The sequence below is a fragment of the Peromyscus maniculatus genome, chromosome 3 (assembly GCF_049852395.1).
Source record: "Peromyscus maniculatus bairdii isolate BWxNUB_F1_BW_parent chromosome 3, HU_Pman_BW_mat_3.1, whole genome shotgun sequence".
NCBI classification, from domain to species: Eukaryota; Metazoa; Chordata; class Mammalia; order Rodentia; family Cricetidae; genus Peromyscus; species Peromyscus maniculatus.
In genome coordinates this window covers 142,344,325-142,364,280 of record NC_134854.1, presented here as the reverse complement: position 1 = coordinate 142,364,280, position 19,956 = coordinate 142,344,325, and the positions used below count along the sequence as shown (strand labels likewise).

At 40.4% G+C, this 19,956-nt stretch overlaps 1 protein-coding gene across 15 annotated transcripts in view; it reads left to right on the top strand.

Moving 5' to 3' along the window:
* Positions 1-17,807, top strand: part of Wnk1 (WNK lysine deficient protein kinase 1) — a 143,300-nt gene extending 125,493 nt beyond the window's left edge. For 6 of the 15 annotated variants that reach the window (XM_076567793.1, XM_076567790.1, XM_076567789.1 and 3 more), the window contains 6 exons: positions 1,323-1,387; positions 3,230-3,891; positions 4,695-4,897; positions 7,012-7,206; positions 14,478-14,665; positions 15,066-17,807. In XM_076567793.1, coding sequence (XP_076423908.1) covers positions 1,323-1,387; positions 3,230-3,891; positions 4,695-4,897; positions 7,012-7,206; positions 14,478-14,665; positions 15,066-15,383 — 1,631 coding nt within the window. In that variant the 3' untranslated portion in view covers positions 15,384-17,807. Of the gene's footprint in view, positions 1-1,322; positions 1,388-3,229; positions 3,892-4,694; positions 4,898-7,011; positions 7,207-8,669; positions 8,763-11,859; positions 11,902-13,552; positions 13,705-14,477; positions 14,666-15,065 lie in introns of those variants that run through there. The other 9 variants (XM_076567791.1, XM_076567787.1, XM_076567785.1 and 6 more) reach the window with 4 other exon arrangements.
* Positions 17,808-19,956: the final 2,149 nt, after the last annotated feature.

The following is a 19,956-nucleotide window of genomic DNA, read 5'->3' as shown; positions in this document are numbered from 1 at the left end:
GGGTAGCCTAGGATAGCCTGGAACTTACTACATAGTTAAGGATTATCTTGAACTCCTGATTCTCCTGCTTCCACCTTCTGAGTGCTATAATTACTGACATGTGCTACCATGTCCAATTGAAACTTTTTTTAAGGCCAGATACTAAACTTTTTAAAAAGGCTTTTCAGGTCAACAGTCTCTGTGAAATCATATTCCAAACTAACAGCAACTAATAATATATAAATGGATGAGCTTGACTATGTTCTGATAAAATATATGTGTAAAAATGGACAGTAAGCAGAATTTGTTCCACTAATCACAGTTTTCTAATTCCTAATACAGAGGAATGAGTTACTAAGTCTGATGTACAACCCAGAGGAGGCAGTAGTAGTCTTTTAGAATGACAAGATCTCACTATGAATATAAAGAGTTCCTAAAATTGAACACAGACTGGCAAATGATATAAAAAATAAACTTATATATGAAAATGCTTTTTGTTATTGTTGTTGGTTTTTTTTGGGGGGGAGGGGTTGTAGCCTTGGCTGTCTTAGAATTCACTCTGTAGACTAGGCTGACCTTGAACTCCTCTGAGTTCCTCCTGCCTCTGCCTCCCAAGTGCTAGGATTAAAGACATGTTATATGAAAATACTTAATAACAAAAATACAAAACAAAACTATAAGCAATAGCATTTCTCAGCCTCATTGGAAAAAGCCTCTGGAAGTCAGTTTAGTAGTATCTGTCAAAGTTGTAGTCCACAGCTCTATAGGAGACTATTCTTAGACAAATTTGAATATAGGAAGAAAGACCAATGTAGTGTGATGGCTCGGCAAGCAGAAACGTCTGTCAACCTGAGTTTGAGCTTTGAGATTCATAAGGTGAGAAAGAGAACCAACTGCCATAAGTTGTTTCCACGGCACACAAGTGTACACACATACACACACACAAAATAAATAAATGTAATTGTGTGTGTGTGTGTGTTTTTAAAGTTACAAGCTGATCTTGCCTGGTGAGGTAACTCAGAGATTAAAAGTGCTTGCTTAGCAAGCCTGACAACCTACTTTTTCTGTCTCCAGGATCTACACTATAAATAGAGAGCTGAGTCCTGAAAGTTGTCCTCTGACATGTGCTGTTGTACATGCAAGCCCATACTCACATACAGACATCATAAACAAACCATTATAATAACTAAAAGTTTTAAAACAAAGCCTTAGCTGTTTTGTGGTCAGCCTGAGCTAGCAGATTATCTTGAAAGGTGGGAGAGATCTTTAATGTCATTTCAGGTGAGATTGGAAAGAGATGTTAATTTGCTTCTATCTTCTGTTACTTGTTTCTTTTTCTCAAGGCACTGAAGGCCATGTCCTAGCAACTAGTTCAGGAGCTGGTATTGTTAAGATGGGACGGTTTCAGGTAAGATGATCATTTCATTTGGCTGGCCCTCTTTTGGGGCCAAACCTGGTGGCATGAGCTGTATTCCCAGATAGTTGGTTGGGAACCTGAAGCAGGAGGTCTTCCTTGGACTACAAAGTGAATTCAAGTCTAGACTCGTAACTTAGTGAGATCCTTTCTCAAAATTAAAGTAAAATAAGAATTAGAATATGCTTAGGGGTAGGACACTTAAGTAGCATGTTCAAGACTCTCGGTTCAATCCCAAGTAACACCCAGAAGGGTAACACATACTACCTATGTATTTGGGACTACTTATACAATTTTATATATCATTTTATAGCTCTCTATTGTTTACCTCTCATAAACCATAAGTACTAATATTGAAGAAAATGCAGACTCCTATTTTCTTCCACCTACCGCTCTACTAGCTAATGCTTCTCTAAATGGTCTTTTCTAGACCCCCTTTTCCCAACTGCTGTTCCGTTTACCTAGACATCTCTTCTGTTCCTGGTTATTATAATTTTCCTTACTATTTTATATTTTATATTTATATACTATTAAAATTTTCCTTAACTATTACTAAGAAAAGTAATAGTAAACATTTATGTCTAAAAATAGTTTCCATATTTAAGATATTTTTCTTAGTATTTAGTCCTAAAGTGAAGTCAGCCTCAAGTGATACTACATTTTAATTCCCCACTTGGTCCAACCAGTGAGTTTTCTGGCTCTTGGTACATATAAAACTGTTTTCACAACCACTTCAAAATTATTTTTGAGATAGTCCTTGGAGTTGGAGATTATAGGTGATTAATTTTAATTTGCAAACTTCTAAGAGTTTGTGATGGGCTGCATTTATATGATGAACAAGTCGGGGCAAGGATCTGGAGTTTTAATACTGTTGGATATAATCTATTCATAAGAAACATTCAAGATCCTGTAACCTGTTATTTATATTTTGAGTGAGACATGAATTTGAGTTGTGTAGCTGAAGTTTTCCTGGTCCTGCCTGACCCACAGTCAGGACAAATCTCTCTCACCCGCCAGTCCCGCAGCCAAGTAAACACACAGAGACTTATATTGCTTACAAACTATGGCCACGGCTGGCTTCTTGCTATCTAGATCTTATATCTTAAATTAACCCATTTCTATAACTCTATACCTTGCCACATGGCTTGTGGCTTACTGGTATCCTAACATCTGCTTCTCATGGTGGCAGCGGCTGGCAGCGTCTCCTCCTCAGCCTTTCACTTCGTGGCATTCTCTCTCTTTGTCTCTATACTTTCTTTGCGTGGGCTTGGCAGGACCCTGAGAGAAACTCTCCAGTTACAGAATTTGTGTCACATGAGAGGTAAAAATGAATCATTTATTCAGCAGCCCCAAGAATGTGCATCTCAGTACTGAAGTGATGTCCTCTGTAATAGGTGTTGAGTTTACTTCACAATGATTGAAGAGACTGTGAAAAGAGATTCCACAGGTTCACTGGGGAATTAGTTGTTCCTCCTTTCACCCTCATCCCCTGCCCCACTCTACCCAAGTATGCTGGGATTACATGTGTGCACTGCCAGCCCCGGGCTACTTGGTGCTGGGGATCTCACCAAGGGCCTCATTCATACCAGGCAAGCATTCTGCATGCTACAAACTGAAGAACAAATCCTCCCTCCCTCCCCTCCCTCTCTCCCCCCCCCCTTAGAAAAAGTTTCATTATATCATCATGGCTAGCCTGGAATTTGCTTTTTAGACCATGGTGGCTTCAAACTTACCAAGATCTACCTGCCTCTACCTCCGAAGTGCTAGGGTTAAAGTCATGTACCACTTTCCCCAGGGACTTCATTTTTAATCCACTTCATTCTCTTTTTCCATCAGGTTTCAGTTACAATGGATGATGCTCCGAAAGAGCGTAAAAATAGGTCAGAAGATACAAAGTCGGTTCATTTTGAATCTAGCACATCAGAGTCATCAGTTCTTTCAAGTAGTAGTCCAGAGAGTACCCTGGTAAAGCCAGAGCCTAATGGAATAACTATCCCTGGCATGTCCTTAGATGTGCCAGACAGCACCCACCAAACACCTGCCCCAGAAGCCAAGTCAGAAACAGAGCAGCCTACCAAGGTTGGACGTTTTCAAGTGACAACTACAGCAAACAAAGTGGGTCGTTTCTCTGTTTCAAGAACCGAGGACAAGGTCACAGAGCTCAAAAAAGAGGGACCAGTGACCTCTCCTCCTTTCAGAGATTCAGAACAAACGATTAGTCCTGCTGTGATACCAAAGAAGGAGAAGCCTGAGCTGGCAGAGCCTTCCCATCTGAATGGGCCCTCTTCTGACCTGGAGGCTGCCTTTCTCAGTAGGGGTACAGAGGATGGCTCAGGTAGTCCACACTCTCCCCCTCACTTGTGTTCCAAGAGTCTTCCCATCCAGAGTCTAAGCCAGAGCCTTAGTAATTCATTCAACTCCTCTTACATGAGTAGTGACAATGAGTCAGACATTGAAGATGAAGACTTAAGGTTAGAACTGCGACGACTACGAGAAAAGTAAGTCATTTTTTTCCCCTCTAAAATAGTGGCTGGTTTTGTATCTCAACCCTGGTATTAAAAGCTTTTCAATACAGATGCTGATCTCACATTCCTTTTAAACAGGAAGTGATACATAAAAGCTAAAATTACCTAATTCATTGGGTTGTCCTGTAATCATCAGCATCCATGGCTTTTCTAGTTTTAGGGTTTCTGCAGCACCGTTATATTGTTACATTATTTTTGTTAATGATACCTTTAAAGAAAGATATTTATTTATGTATATGAGTGTTTTGCCTGCATGTATGTATGTACACCATGTGCGTACCCTGCGCCCATGGAGGACAGAAGACAGTATCATTCTCTGAAACTGGAGTTACATACAGATGGTTGTTAGCTGTAATGTGGGTGCTGGCAACTGAATCAAGGTCCTCTACAAAAGGAGAAAGTGCTCTTAATGGCTGAACCATCTCTTCAGTTCTGTTAATATCTATAACATGAATCTAATAATAGCACTACAATGTATAATTATGTTTATACTTTTGCTAATTGTCACATGGATCACAGTAACAAATTTACCTACCCTCTGTATGGACTCCTATCTTTTTTCTCTACCATGCTGTTATCTAGACTAGGAGTTTACTGGAATGTGTCTTGTGTATAAAGACCAGCAAAATGAATTGTCAAACTAGAATCTCATAGCACATTTAAGAAAAGGGTTCATAGCTGTGTAAACACTGAAATGCAGATTTAGGAATATGCTTTAACTCTTACTTGGAACAACAGTGGTTATATTTTTATCCATATTTGGTTATCTTTTATAGACATCTTAAAGAGATTCAGGACCTGCAAAGTCGCCAGAAACATGAAATTGAATCTCTGTATACCAAACTGGGCAAGGTTCCCCCTGCTGTCATTATTCCGCCAGCTGCTCCTCTGTCAGGGAGAAGAAGGCGACCTACTAAAAGCAAAGGCAGTAAATCTAGTCGCAGCAGCTCCTTGGGCAATAAAAGCCCACAGCTTTCAGGTAAAAAGCCCTGGGCCAAGTCAAGTCAACCACCATGTATGTAACCTGTTGAACATTTGTTAACTTTTATAAAATTTCAAAGGAGTTGGGCCTCCCATTATTCCTCCTTCTTTGGCTCTTCTATTCCTGGTATGTTTTGAACCTCTTTTGACTATAGGCTTTTTTTTTTTTTTTTTAAATGGAGTCAGTGTTACTGTCTATCTACTGTTAATCTTTGTTTATGGTTATTCTTCAGGATGAACATTTAGCTTTGCCTATTAACTCATATAACTCAAAATTTGATCAGACTCTGGGGCATTTAGATGAATAAAGATTATTCTCTGCTTAATAAACTTCAGATTCTTTCTTTAAATGACTGAATTGACCATAATACTAACTAAACTTAATGTAAGTGCCATAGAGATTTGGGTGTGCCTGTGGGGGTAATACCTTTAAATAAAGCTTTGCATCTTAGGATAAAAAACTGGATGGTTCTATAGTCAGATATGAAATGATGACTTCTGAAATAGACTATGTGCATTTTAATGGGATAGAAAGTTTTTGCTCTTATGTGTAGTATATAACAGCTAATTGGTTTAAAAGTGAAAGACGGCTAAAACCTAGGTTGATTTCACATTTGTTCTCCAGGTCTAGTTGAAGTATGGAAAGCAAACATTTAGAAATTTCTTACCAGCTCTCTATTGTCTAGAAACCTTTATAGATATTCAGCCCTTTTCTTGCACACTGTCCAATTCATGCAGTTCATTAATACAGATGTGTCTGTATGGGAGACTGGCTAATTCAGACTCTGGTTTTGACATACTTTTTGAGTAACTAGTGACTTGGAAACTAAGAGATTATGGCCAGTTGATGTAACTGAAAGCTCCCTATTAAGTATTGTTTATGTTTCTTTTTCTTTTAACCAAAAAATAGTTTTAAATATTCATTAGTCTGCGGTTACCTACATCGTTATTCAACACTTTCTTTGTTATCTTTTTTCTTAAGGTTTATTGTTGTATGTGTATGAGTGTTTTGCTTATCTGTGTGTCTGTGCACCACTTGTGTGCAGTGCCTGAGAAAGTCAGAAGAGGGTATTGGATCCCTTGGAAATAAAGTTACAGACAGTTGTAAGCTGTCATGTGTGTTCTAGGAATCTAGCCTAGGTCCTCTACAAGAGCAGCCAATGCTTTTAACTGCTGAGCTATCTCTCTAGCCTCCCCACCTTTTTGTTTTTTGTTTTTGTTTGTTTGTTTTTTCGAGACAGGGTTTCTCTGTGTAACTTTGGCACCTTTCCTGGAACTCACTCTGTAGCCAGGGCTGGCCTCAAACTCACAGAGATCCACCTGCCTCTGCCTCCTGAGTGCTGGGATTAAAGGTGTGTGCCACCACCACCCAGCCTCTCTAGCCCCTTTTTATGTATCTTATATGGTGCATATTTATAAAAAAAAATCTAAACAGAAACTAACAGCCTATTTCTATAATCACCATCTTTCTGATATGGCAGAAAACAGTAACTATGGAAATAGAAATGGAATCTTCATCTCTGTTGCAGGTTCTAGTTTACACTTCAATCTGCTCAACCTAGTGAGCTCTTCATTATCTAAAGTTATCACTCTTGAGAGGCAATTCATATAAATAACCTTATGTCCATAAACATCTTGTTTCTCATTTAACCTTCATATCAGTAAGGGTTTGTCTGTTTGTCAATTTATATGTTTTTGTTTTGTTTTTAAAATTACCACTCAGGATAAATAGGAATCAGAAACAATAAGTATATTAGGAAAAGTTTATGTGATGTATTTTTTTTTTCTTATTCTTTTTGTTTTATTGGTTGGTTGGTTGGTTGGTTGGTTGGCTGGCTGGCTGGCTGGCTGGCTGGCTGGCTGGCTGGCTTACTCACTGAAAATATGGTCTCAAGTATTCCAGACTGGCTTCAAACTCACTATGTAGTCAAGGATTACCTTGAATTCCTAATCATTCTTCCTACACTTCCCAAGTGCTGAGATTACAGACATACATCACCATGCCTGGTTTGTGTGGTGCTGGATTAAACCCAGGATTTCATGACTGCTAAGTGAATTGAAATACATCCTCAGCCTCTTCTTGTTTCTTCAAGCCTCTTTAATTTTCACCAGGTAACCTGTCTGGTCAGAGTGGAACTTCAGTCATACACCCCCAGCAGACTCTTCACCCCCCGGGCAACACCCCAGAGACTGGGCACAACCAGCTGTTACAGCCTCTTAAGCCATCTCCTTCCAGTGACAACCTCTATTCAGCCTTCACCAGTGATGGTGCCATTTCAGTACCAAGCCTTTCTGCTCCAGGTCAAGGTAAGAATTCAAAGTGACAACCATCTTCTAGAAGAAACATTAAAGTAGAAATAGTGCCATGCTTGGGACAAAAGCAAGGCAAAGAACTTACTGTCATCAGCTGAATAGAAAGAAACTGAGTTATTAAACGGTGACTAGTAATTGAGCTGAGCAGGAAAGCTGCATTGTGATTAGAATCACTGGCTTTCTTGTTTCTAGGCATTTGGTAAAATAGCTTCCTGTTGTTTAGGTTGTTTGTTGTTGTTGTTGTTGTTGTTTAGACAGCCCCTCATTCTGTAGGCTGGACTAGACTGGTCTGGAACTCACTGTGCAGCCCAGGCTAGCCTTGAATTCCTAGCAATCCTCTTGCTTCAGCCTCTCTAGTGCAGGAATTACAGGTGTAAGTCATCAAACCCAGCTCTGAAATAGCCTCTTTTCAAAGGGTGATCATTACAGCCTATATGAATAACTTATTTAGGACTTAGACTATAACCATTAATACTAAGCCAAGATTTGTGGACAAAATTCTAAGGAGTTGCTAGTTTTTTAAAACTAATGTCTTTTTTTAGCCAATCTACTTTTAAACTTCTAAGCATGGTAGCAGCATATTAAAATAACTAGCCCTAAAATCTATTTTTAATACATAGTAAATATAGATTTATTAAGAAAATTCCAGAGAATTGGAGGGGCTCCAAGAGAGGAATACCCCAAGATTAAATTCTTGATTCACACTCTACTTTCCAAATAGTGTTTTTGGTTTTGTTGTTCAAAACATTACTGCTGCAGAGAGCTTTTAGTGAGAGTTGGAAGGCAGTGATTAAGAGCACTGGCTGCTCTTGCATAGGACCTAGGTTCAATTCAAAGCATCCTCATGAAGGCTCACAGCCATCCCAGGAAGCTGATACTCTCTTCTGGCCTCTGAGGGCAATACATGTACATAGTGTGCAACTTACTTTCAAGCAAAACACTCATACACATAAAATAAAAGAACAAAAGTAGAATTGAAAGGAAATTTGGGCATTGTAGATAGAACATGTCTTTAGTTCTAGTACTCACAAAGATGGGGCTAGGTTGGGCTATAGTCGTGAAATCTGTCCGTCCGTCCGTCCGTCCGTTTCCCCCCCCCCCCCAAAAAAAAGTGTCAAAACAAAGTTGAAATGAATTGGGTATCTGGGTAGAAAGGAATCAGGGGACAGACCTAGAGATAATTAAGTGCTTCTAGCACAATTACATAGAACTTAGACATTAAGTTTCTCTCCCCTCAGCTAATGTAAGTAATTAGTAAGAAACAACACAAAGTTGTTAGCATTGTTCCAACTGAGAAAAGCTTAATTTCTGCCAATGGGGTGAGGCCTGGCATCTCTGTCTCCTACAGAGCTCCCTCTTCTACATGCCATCCAGTGTGTCACCACCAGCCTCAAGCTCTAACATCCTGTAGTTGTGTGGTCTCTTCTCCTCTGTTCTTTCCTTTTCCCTTCTCACAGGCTGTGCGAAGTTTAACTGTGCATCTGAGCAGGTGACATTCAAACCTGGTGGCAGGAGGACCCGATTTCTGAGTACGCCCTGCTTGGCTCTTTGTGTGTAACACCTTTACTCCTTCCTTGTCCTTGTTTTTCTGCTGCTTTGGATCTGATTGTCACGCAGTCCATTTTCATTTGTCTCTTATATTTCATGTACTCAGTGGCTTGGCTGACCATTACCCTCAGAAGTTTGGGTCCCTGTGTTAATTGTAGTAAAAGATGCAGAGACAGGAGTGGGTTTTTTGTAGGTTTCAAAATAACTCCCAGGTAGAATTACCTCTTTTAGATCTATTCTAGGCTAGACTCTATGTTAAGACTGCAATACACAATCATCTTCAGTGCTGTCTCACTGCCCTGACATTAGGAATGGTGGTGCCCATGATTCCCATACTGTGGAGGGAGAAGCAAAGATTATAAGTTTGGAGCCATCATGGACTACATAGCGAGTCCCTGTCTCAAAATTAAAATAAAAAAAAAAATAATGCATGTTGAGCACTGATGCATGATCCTGATGGAAGGTAAAAGTTTACCATTTTCCATTCTTTTGAATATGGGTTGAAATCTCAGTTAAGCCTGAATATGTGCAGGTGGAAAAGATGTTAGAAATCTCTTCACCTCTGTTACCAACTCCGTGAGATTAAGAAGTTCAAAGAACAATTACTGTAGCTATCTTACAAAGCATTTCTTTTTATTTTTTGTTTTTGTTTTTCGAGACATGGTTTCTCTGTGTAGTCCTGACTGTTCAAGAACTTACTCTGTAGACCAGGCTGGCCTCAAACTCACAGAGACCTGCCTGCTTCTGGCTCCTAAGTGCTGGGATTAAAGGTGTGAGCCGCTGCTGCTGCCGCCACCACCACCACCACCACCACCCAGCGCATTTATTCTTTGAAAGACCAAAGCCATATAACCTGCGAGTGAAATTTGTTACTTTAGTATTAATAGAACTTATTCACTTTCTGTTTTAAAACAGGGTGCAGGAAGCTAGAAAGATGGCTCAGTAAAGTGCTTGTCATGCAGATTAAAGGCCTGAATTTGATCCCTAGAACCTAAATTAGAAACTGGGCATGCTGTCTTATACTTGTAATCCTAGTACTAAAAAAGCTGAAGAAAGGAGGAACCCGGTCTCATGAGCAAATTAGCTTAACCATGTCAGCAAGCCCCAGGCCAATGAGAGACCCTTTCTCAGAAAACACTGTGGGTGGCTCATGAAAACCCACACCTAAGGGGTGTCCTCTGACCTCCACGTGTCCCTACACACATAAGAACACAGACCAAAACGTACATGTGGGGCTGGAGAGATAGCTCAACAGTTGCTGCTCTTCCAGTTTCCAACACCCTCTTCTGGCCTCAGGACACTGCACACACATGGTGCACAGAGATACATGCAGACAAAACACCCATACGCATGAAATAAAAGCAAATCTTTACCAAGAACGTGACAGCCCAGGAGCAGATTGCCCTGTATTGTCCTCTCCCTGTAATGAAATCATTGCCTGCTTCCTAAGGCTATTGTACAATTTAAATAAAACACAAAAACAGCTGGTACTTAGAAAACTCTTAAGTCCCTGTGGTTAGCAAGACCCTATCTGTGGTATTAGGTGGCCAATGGGTGTGTATTGAAAGAAAAAATTTTAAAAAGAAAAAAAAAACTCAAGAAAAAGAACTTCATTAGAGTTTGGATAACAATCAAACTTAAGGCCTCAAACTTCTGGTGTGGTTATGAAAGATGCTTTTTAAATGCATGTGCTAAAGCCATCAGTGTTTCTAAGTATGTGGCTCAGGGAGCCTTTGGCCTCTTCATGGTGGGAAGAATTCACACTTTACTTTTTTTCTCTTGTACCTTTGTGTATTAGATTTAACCTCTGTTTCCCTCACTGACATGTTAGTCATGGATTGGTTCTCCTTACAGCCTTCTTTTACCACATTCCCACACATGTCAGTGGTCCAGGGCTGAGCTCTTCAAAGAGTGGCTGGAAGACATTGCCCATGTTGGTAGTTTCCAAGCATGCATGCATCCAATAGTTTTTCTGATTAGACTAGCTTGGACTATGCATGTTATTAGCACACTTGAATAAACATTTAATTTATATGTCCAGCTAGAAAGATGGAAGGACATTAATAATAGGATGGGTATTTTGCAGTAAAGTATGACATTTGCCCAGACCTGTGATACACAACCTGATATGTCTGAAAAGAAGGCAAACCAGAATTTCTTTGTGTGAAGTCTGATATGCACCGTTTGAGTTAATTTTGTGTCTTACTTACAGTATACTCTTGAGTATAGACTGTGTTAATCTGTTTGAGAATGATTAGAAGTGGTAAATCTTACCACTTTTCTTTGAGTCTAAATGAAAGACCTATACCTGTTGAAGGTGCATAAGGATATGTCATGCAAAACTGCTGGACAAATCGTAGGAGGCAGATTTTTTTTAAATACATAGAAAGAACAGGTGCTTGGAAGGGTGAGGGCCCTTATTAGTTTTGGATACATTGTCCTATCTTCTCAAAATAGTTTGGAAGCACGGCTTGGCTTAATGCTCTATCTATATTTAAAGGTTGCTTGTTTTCCACATACTTTTAAAATTGTTTCTGGAAGGGATGGGGTATATGGAGAGAGAAAAAGGAAGAGAGAGAGAGAGAGAGAGAGAGAGAGAGAGAGAGAGAGAGAGAGAGAGAGAGTGTGTGTGTGTGTGTGTGTGTGTGTGTGTGTGTGTCTAGGGTGTGGAAATATAACAACCAGTTTAAATTAACTTAAAGCGTAACAATGGTACTGATTTAAATGCTTTATAACTACCCAGCAGGAGAAACAGGAAGTAGGACAAGGTCAATGGAAGTACTGCTTGGGTATTTGGAATTCAAGCAGTGAGACCTGTTCCTCCTCCAGAACCTTAACACCACATTACATTGTAGAAATAAAGATGAGGTGTAAAAGTTCAGCATCTGTCATCCAGACTTCACAGTCCATCTGACAATTATGTTAACACTCACAGCCAGTTAGACTTATCCCTAGACTTGTCCCTACATCTAGGGCTACCAGGTCCCACCCATCTGTCCCCTCCTGCTTTCTCTTGCTGGGCTTCTGTGTGCTGTTTGGAGAGTCTATAAAGATTTCACTGATGTTTCTTTAACACACTGCTCTCTCTTTGTGCTTCAGGGAAGATGGTGAAAAAAGTCTGTCCTTGCAACCAGCTCTGTAGTAATTATCTTCTTTCTGTTACTTTTGATCCTGATTGCAAAGCCATGAGTTCTTTAAACTAAGAAGCCTCGTAACTCCCTGATTCCTAATTTTCATCCATCCCTGCACCCTTTTCTGATAATATTCCTTATTGTGCTTAATTGCTATATTTAATTACTCCTACTTCCAGATTGAGAAACCACTTCATAGTCAGTTCTCTCATGTGAGTCCAGGTGTGTTAGTCTGTATCCATGACATCCATGGATATGAATGGGGAGATGGAGGAAGCCTAGATTCTGTATGGAAGAGAGTCTCTGAGTCAGTGAGCATGTGCCCACCACTGTTCAACAACACTGGAAACTCAATAGTGATCTAGGTGTACACAGAGGGCATGTCCTCATTCTTCATATCTCAGAAGTTGGTGCTCAGCTACAGGGGAGAGGAATGCTACTTGTTTATAGAGCTTAGCTTTTTAGCCTAGGGGTTTCCCATTAAAATAAAATGCAGATGCCAAGAAATTAATACCAGCATGTTATAAGAGTCTAGGGAGTAACAAGAAAAATCTCTGCTTGGCATCTTTGGCGGTGGCTTATAACCTGGCAGTATAGGGATAAGAGAAACTCAGTACATGAATTTAGAGGAATAAAATCTATTCTACTTTATACAACTTTCAAGAGGACTGAAAAGACTTAAAAGTTTGTTAGCACAATCTGCAGAAAGCCTGTTAATCCTCCTTTACAGTCAGAACTACAATAAAAAGAATAACTGTAAGGTGACTCTCCCTTTTAGGGTAAACCTCATTTTAAGAGTTCAGTGTTGAGGAATGTAGACTAAAGTGAATGGCATTTGGTTTTTAAGGGCTCTCGCAGCATCAAGAGCAACTAGCACCAGACTAGAGAAGTGTGACTTTTGGCATGAGGTCTCTGGATAAGCAGTGCTCACCCTGACTTGGCTTTTCATTTGGCATCGACAGCTCTGCTCACTTGTGGATATTTCTATTGTCATCCAGCAGGATGCTAGTCCTCGTGCATGCCACATGCTCGCTTTCTGGGTTTCCTCACTGTTGTGACTTCCCATCCTCATGGCCTGTGCTTCCTTCCCACTGCACCTTTGTCCTACACTTGCTATTCAAGGAAGGCTGTTTCCTGTGCTTTACTATTCTCACACTTGGTTTGAGGTGAATTTGTTCTACTTTTACACTGTGTGTAGTAATGATCCCCTGCAGTCCTAGCAGATACCATGTGACACTGCAGTAATTCATGTCTTGCCACAGTGACCAGAAGAAGCATGTGAGCATCCTCACTCTGCAGCTTCACCTGAGTTAGCTCTCCTCTAGCACAAACATGCTTTCGTGGGCTACTCCTTAGGTGGTAAAATAGATATACCCTGTGGCACCAACAGGGTTGCAGGGGCCACTAATAAGTAGGGGTGCTTCAGATGTGCTGCTGTGCTCTGGTGTGCTGCTTTGGCATTGAAAGCAGGAAAATGCATGCACTTAGCCCCGGGGTTCCTTGAGTATGGTAGGGCCTACTGGCTCACTACTTTAGTAACCTTTATTTACTATATAGCAAATGTGAAGTCTGCTAATAAAGTGGAAGATAAGAAAACAAAAATAAGACCATGACTCTTCTTTCCCTCTTCCCCAAAACTTGCCTCTTCGAATAACCTTCAGTGTGCCCTCCAGCTGAACCGAAATCAGGCAGGACACAGACTCCTTTCTTTTTCATCAAACCATAGAAATAGAATTCCTTCATCATAACCTCTAAGCCTCCTCCTCCCTCTGCACCCCTGCCTCAGCTGCATTTTCCTGTTGCTTCTACCCAGGAGTGCTTGTTCTATTGGGAAGAGTGGGGAGAAGGGATGAGAGTCCTTGAACCAATTAAAACCCAAGTCCTCAAGAAAACTATAAACTTCCTGGACCTGAGAGATTCAGGCACATCCTCCCCCCACTGCCGAATCTCTGTTCTTTACTCATGGGACATTGAGAAAAGTTGAGGTCTTGACTCCTTCCAAGTTTATATTTACAAATTTATATTTAATGGTTCAGGTGAAAAAAAGTTTTGAACAGAGCATGCTGTGTCTCGTTACTTCTTTTTGTTAGAGAGTGGATAAAGATTGCCACAGTATCCACATGGTCTGGGAACCCCATCTTTCCACAGCAAGCACTGATCTTTGCATTTGTACTACTTGTAACTTACCCAGCACACAGTACTTCTTTGGCCCTGCTTTCTACAAAGTTCCATAGCAGCCAGCCTTGTGGACCATATCACTCACTCTTCGGTGTAGTGCTGGGAATAGAGCACTGGCAGACAGTCCCAGTATTATAGGTTGCTTTGAAAGAAGCCCTTACCCATGCCTGCCTTCATCCCAAGTTGTTGAGCCTTACCTACAAGCTGTGGAAGAGAAACCATTTTCATTACCTGTTATGCAAAAGCAAATGGATAAATAAAACTTTGGAATCTTCCTATCCTGCATGGCTTCCCAACTATTCTCCCCATTCTGTGGCTTGCCATTCATTATCCTATGACATTTTCTCCTTTCCCAGAGTTATGTCCCAGATTCCTTTAATGCTAGTATTGTGTTGCTTACAATTCCAGGGACCAGCAGCACAAACACCGTTGGGGGAACAGTGAGTAGCCAGGCTGCCCAGGCTCAGCCACCTGCCATGACTTCCAGTAGGAAGGGCACATTCACAGATGACTTGCACAAGTTGGTAGACAACTGGGCCCGAGATGCCATGAATCTTTCAGGCAGGAGAGGCAGCAAAGGACACATGAATTATGAGGTAAGTCTACTTTTCCTAACCTGCCAGACTACCAAAACACAGATGAGTCACCAGACTGCCAAGGCTGGTACGCCATCCTTATCACCACCTTCTTCAGCAACCCATTGGTTCTAACATTATTGAGAAAACAAGACAGCATCACTTTGGTATCCTTTTCTTTCAGCATCCTATACTACCTGTGTGTACACACCTAACACCTGGCACATATGCACACTCTCAGACCTGAGTTTTCACTTCTTGTTAAGCATAGAGCCAATAAATATTGCAGGAGGCTTTGTTATGTTTTGCTAACACTAAAATTAGAACACCTCAGCTCTAGAAAAAGCATTACAGTATCACACATATTTTGTTTGGGTATTATACCTATGCCAAATTCTCATTGTTACTTTCTTGTTTTTAGGGTCCTGGAATGGCAAGGAAGTTCTCTGCTCCTGGGCAGCTGTGCATTTCCATGACCTCAAACCTGGGTGGCTCAGCCCCCATCTCTGCAGCATCTGCTACCTCTCTAGGTCACTTCACCAAGTCCATGTGCCCTCCACAGCAGTATGGTTTTCCAGCTGCCCCATTTGGCACTCAGTGGAGTGGAACAGGTGGTCCAGCACCACAGCCACTTGGCCAGTTCCAGCCTGTAGGAACTGCTTCCTTGCAGAATTTCAACATCAGCAATTTGCAGAAGTCCATCAGCAACCCCCCAGGTTCCAACCTGCGGACCACTTAGTCAGACGTGAAGATGTTAACTGCATAGATTTGGGGGCAGGAGATGGAATGCTGGGGGTTGGGGGGGTTGGGGAAGTAGCCTATATACTAACTACTAGTGCTGCATTTAACTGGTTATTTCTTGCCAGAAGGGAATGTTTTTAATACCATTTTGAGCCCTTAGAATGGAGAACCACCCTCCCTCTCCATTTGTTGGAGTTCAAAAAGAAAAGAGCAGCTTTCTGGTGGAGGGGCTGCCTGAGTCTGCTTTCCTGTTTCTGTACCCACCAGTAAGGCCTAGGGCTAGAAGAGAGCCTTGTTACCAGAATGCCCCAAGAGCTCAATGTAAGCTAAACCCAGTATGTATCTGTAAGTGGGTAGAGCTCTTAATTTTGACATTTGCCCCGAATTCCTTACTCCCACAAGAATGCACACCTTAAAACAAGAAGGTTCTCGCCCACTCTGATCCCTACCCCCACTTTCTTTTTTTCCTTTATAACCTAGTGAAAAATATCAGGGGACTGGGGTTGCAACCCTTTCTTGAATAGGTCATTAATGCTTAAAGCAAGATATTAGCAGCTTTGACTGCAGCATTAGCAATTAGGGAAAACAATGACGTTCCCTGAGGACATGTAACTTTGCCATCAGTTTTGATGTGGAAACACTGTGATATATAAATGTTGTTGGACAACATTAGTTTTAAGAGTAAAATTTGAAAGGTTTAAAAGGTTCACACACAAAAAAAAGCTAGCTCTGTCCTTTACTTATTAAGACACTTTAACTTTTTCCTTTGTATTTCCATTGTATTAGATAAATAAATGTGAATGTAAAATTGTATAAATTACTGTACTTGAATACTTCTGTTCTCCCAGTATTGCTTGCTGGATATTTTAGTGCCTTGGACTTCTATTGCTTCTGCTGTTAGCATCAACTTACCAGACCCCAGGTCACCAAAGGGTATGTGGAAAGAAATCTTAGGTCCATATGACCCCAGCAGTGGATATGCCAAAGGGAAAATGAAAGTGGGTTTTTTTGTTGTTGTTTCATTTTGTTTTGTTTTGTTTTGTTTTTTTCAATCGTTCAACAGTTTTGCCTAGAGCAGGTGTGAGATGAGCACAGTGAGAAGTTGGCATCAGAGGTTGAAAACAAAGTTCTGTTTCAGAAAGAGTGAGGGGGTTGTGAGCCGTGTGAAGGACAAGGACTGGAGACATGGGGACAAGCTTGTTAGAAGTGATGCCCGGCCAGTGAACAAACAAAACCTAGAAGAAATTCAACAAAAATGAGATGGGAGTGGGCTAGATTCTGAGTTGGGAAGGATGGCAGTGCCAATCACAGATGGAAAAGGTTGCTCTACGGAAACCTGCTTGGTTGCCCTCACCTCTCGTACATGTACCACACATTTCTCCACTTGACGTACTGTATTGTGGAAAACAGACCCACTTCTGACCCCTTTCTTCTGCAATGTCCAAATGGTCGCACAGTCACAATCTATGTGCCACCTGTACTTCTATATTAGAACTAATACTCTCACATTTTTATACCCATATCCCCAAGTAACTGCAACCAACCAGTATTATCTAGTGCTATGCCTAGTTTTAATGGGCAGTTTTCTGTCAATACTGACTTAATTGGCTGTTTGGGATCTAAATACTCTGAGAAAGTGGAGGGAGAAGTAGAAGTCCTCATTTCTTGGGTGCTTCCTCCTTGGCCTTGAGTTGGGAATTGACACATTTCCAACCTCAGGACACATCCCAGGAGTTACATACTAGACAGAGCCTGGCTACCTGCACCTTTCTTCCTTTAAGAGTCCCATTCTTTTTAAGTTGGTCTAGGCCAAAAGATACACATGACAGCTGAAAGTTTTAGGAGAGGGAGGTGGGAAAAGTATGGTTTTTGTTTCAGGTCCTGCTACCAAAGTGTTGGCTCATTTATTCCTTTTGGGAGAGGGTTAAGAGGTGCTGTGGAAATGAAACTGGTTGTAGGATGGATAAGAGTACTTTGTACTGTGGTAGAGGGAGCCAGATGCAGCATGTGTTGTTGGTTTTGGTTTTAGTCATTTTGAGGTCTTTTCCCCTATTCACAAAAGTTTATTTACTGAATTTTTTTTTTTTTTGCCCTCCTGTGGATGAATAACTGAAGCCTAGAGGAACGAGCTAGTGCTACTGAACTGTTTAAATTATTTTTGTGTTAATAGTACACTTTGAGTATCTTTTTTCCACATTTAAAAAGAACTTTCTGAATTATAAATGTTTTCCTTACGTTATTTAACAATGTACTGTTGAAAACTGAATTCAAACCTTGGGGTTTCTCAGCAGCCGTTAACTGTACATTTGCACTAACTCTGGGTGTTGCGCTTCTTGTAAGATTGCGCTTTGTGCTTCAGTTTGTTACCTTTGTAGACTTATTTAATGAAACCATTCAAATAAACCAAACTTGCTTTTGTTGAGCTGTGGGGTATCATTTCTAGCCAAGGATGCCTTGTGTTCTCCAGGGCCCTATTTTGAATTTTGTACAAATTATAACTGGATTTGTTTTTCCTTGGGAATTTTTAGCAGCAGTTTTATCCTAAACTAAAATAAAGCCATTAACAAGGAAAGTGAAAGCTTGGTGGCATATAGCAAACTACTGTCAGTCAACACTTCTGTAAGCGTTTGAGTTAGGTCTCAGCTGCCCAGAGATAGGTCTGTCCCTGATCCAATATTAGATACTTCCCACCAAACATGATGGTCTGTGCTTGATTCCTAGGACCCACAGGATGTGACAAGAGCACCAATTCCTTCATACACAATAAATATAAATGTAATAAAAGAATTTTTTTTCTTTTTAAGGATTAGTCACAGCAAAATCCCAAATTCAGCTTAAGTAAAATTGCAAATTCATTGTTCATTTGGGCAAAGAATCAAAACTGCTGGGGGTGGTACAGTTAAGAGTAGTTGTTTCCTTTAAAAAACTATTCCTGTAGCTAGAAAGTTTTCTATCCGTGTCCCGCCAAGCCCCGGCAGACAGCCCACTTATAAATAAACACACAGATGCTTATATTATTTAAACTGTTTGGCCTAATGGCTCAGGCTTCTTGTTAAACTGTTCTTATATCTTAAATTAACCCATTTCTATTCATCTATACTTTGCCACGTGGCTTGTGGCTTGCCAGTACCTTACATCTTCCTTGTCATGGTGGCTGCTGGCAGTGTCTCTCCAACTCAGCCTTCCACTCCCCAGAATTCTCTTCTCTGCTTGTCCCACCTATACTTCCTGCCTAGCTACTGGTCAATCAGCATTTTATGTATACAAAGCAATATCCACAGCACTTCCTCCTTTTTTTTTTTATTTTTCAAAAAGGAAGGTTTTAACTTTCACATAGTAAAATTACAGATAACAAAACAATTATCAAGCAAAAATTACAGTTACATTGTCTAGTCTGTTTATAATATCTAGTCTATTTGTATTTGGCAAAATTAAAGAAGATATCCTATCCTATAATTGTGAGTCTAAGGTTTTATATCTAACTTATCTTTTATCATAACTAAGGAAAATTGTAACTATCTAGCTTCAACTACATCAAAGACCTCAGAAGGATATACTATTACCTGAGAAATGGGACAAGGACGCAAGCAACTATTGGGAGTCTTGCAAGAGTAGACAGAGACAGCTGGCAGCCTAGACAGTCACCTAATGTTCCTTTGTAAAGTTGGGGCATCTGTCTTCAGCCAACAGGCCTAGAGTCTCCCAGTCATTTTTCTCTGTCCTGTAGAATGTCTGGCAGTTTCCTCTGTGGAACAGGAACCCAAAGTACCATTTTGCCAAGCAAAGTTCAGTGATCACCTTCCTATGGGTCTTACATGTCCAGTCAATACATACATTTTTTTCAAACAGTCCAGGCAAGAACAGTTTCTTGCCCAAATGGCTATTTTTGTCAAGAAGAAGATAAACTCCATACGGAGTGTCTTCAATGCCCATCCTCTCTGAAGTAAATCAATGCTACCAGGAGCAGACATGTCTCATTGTCCAGAAAGTCTAAATTTTTAAAACATTTTAAATGCCATATTCTGTAGGTCTTTGAAGTGTTTGAAGATTACCTACCTAATTGAATTATATCTTGCATACCTAGAAAACAACATGACTATAAGTTTGACTATCATAGAAGACTAATTATTAATCTGTATTTCCCAATTATCCATTACAATATAAATGAATTACATAAACATAATACCTCAAACAAGAATAGAAATATATATAGTTTAACAAAATTAACCTAAATTTATATCAATAAACTAAAATCTATACCAGTATAAAACAATTCAAACAAGTTGTTGCTCTTTAAAAGTAGGTTCGTTAATCTATCCTTTCATCGTATCATATCTATATCATATCCCCCTTTTTTTCTTTAGAAAGAGATTGCATTCATAATCAACCTGTTTTAAATAAAAATATTGGTTTTTCTCTGTCCCACACCAGAGAGCTCTTCTGATTTGGGACACAAGATTCTCTGCCACGAACTGGCCTACCAGGAGTACCACGACCATAGGAGAATCAGGGCTTGGGTAGTCAGGAAGGCAAGGATTCGGCGAATGACAGACAGACAACACACTCAGAAG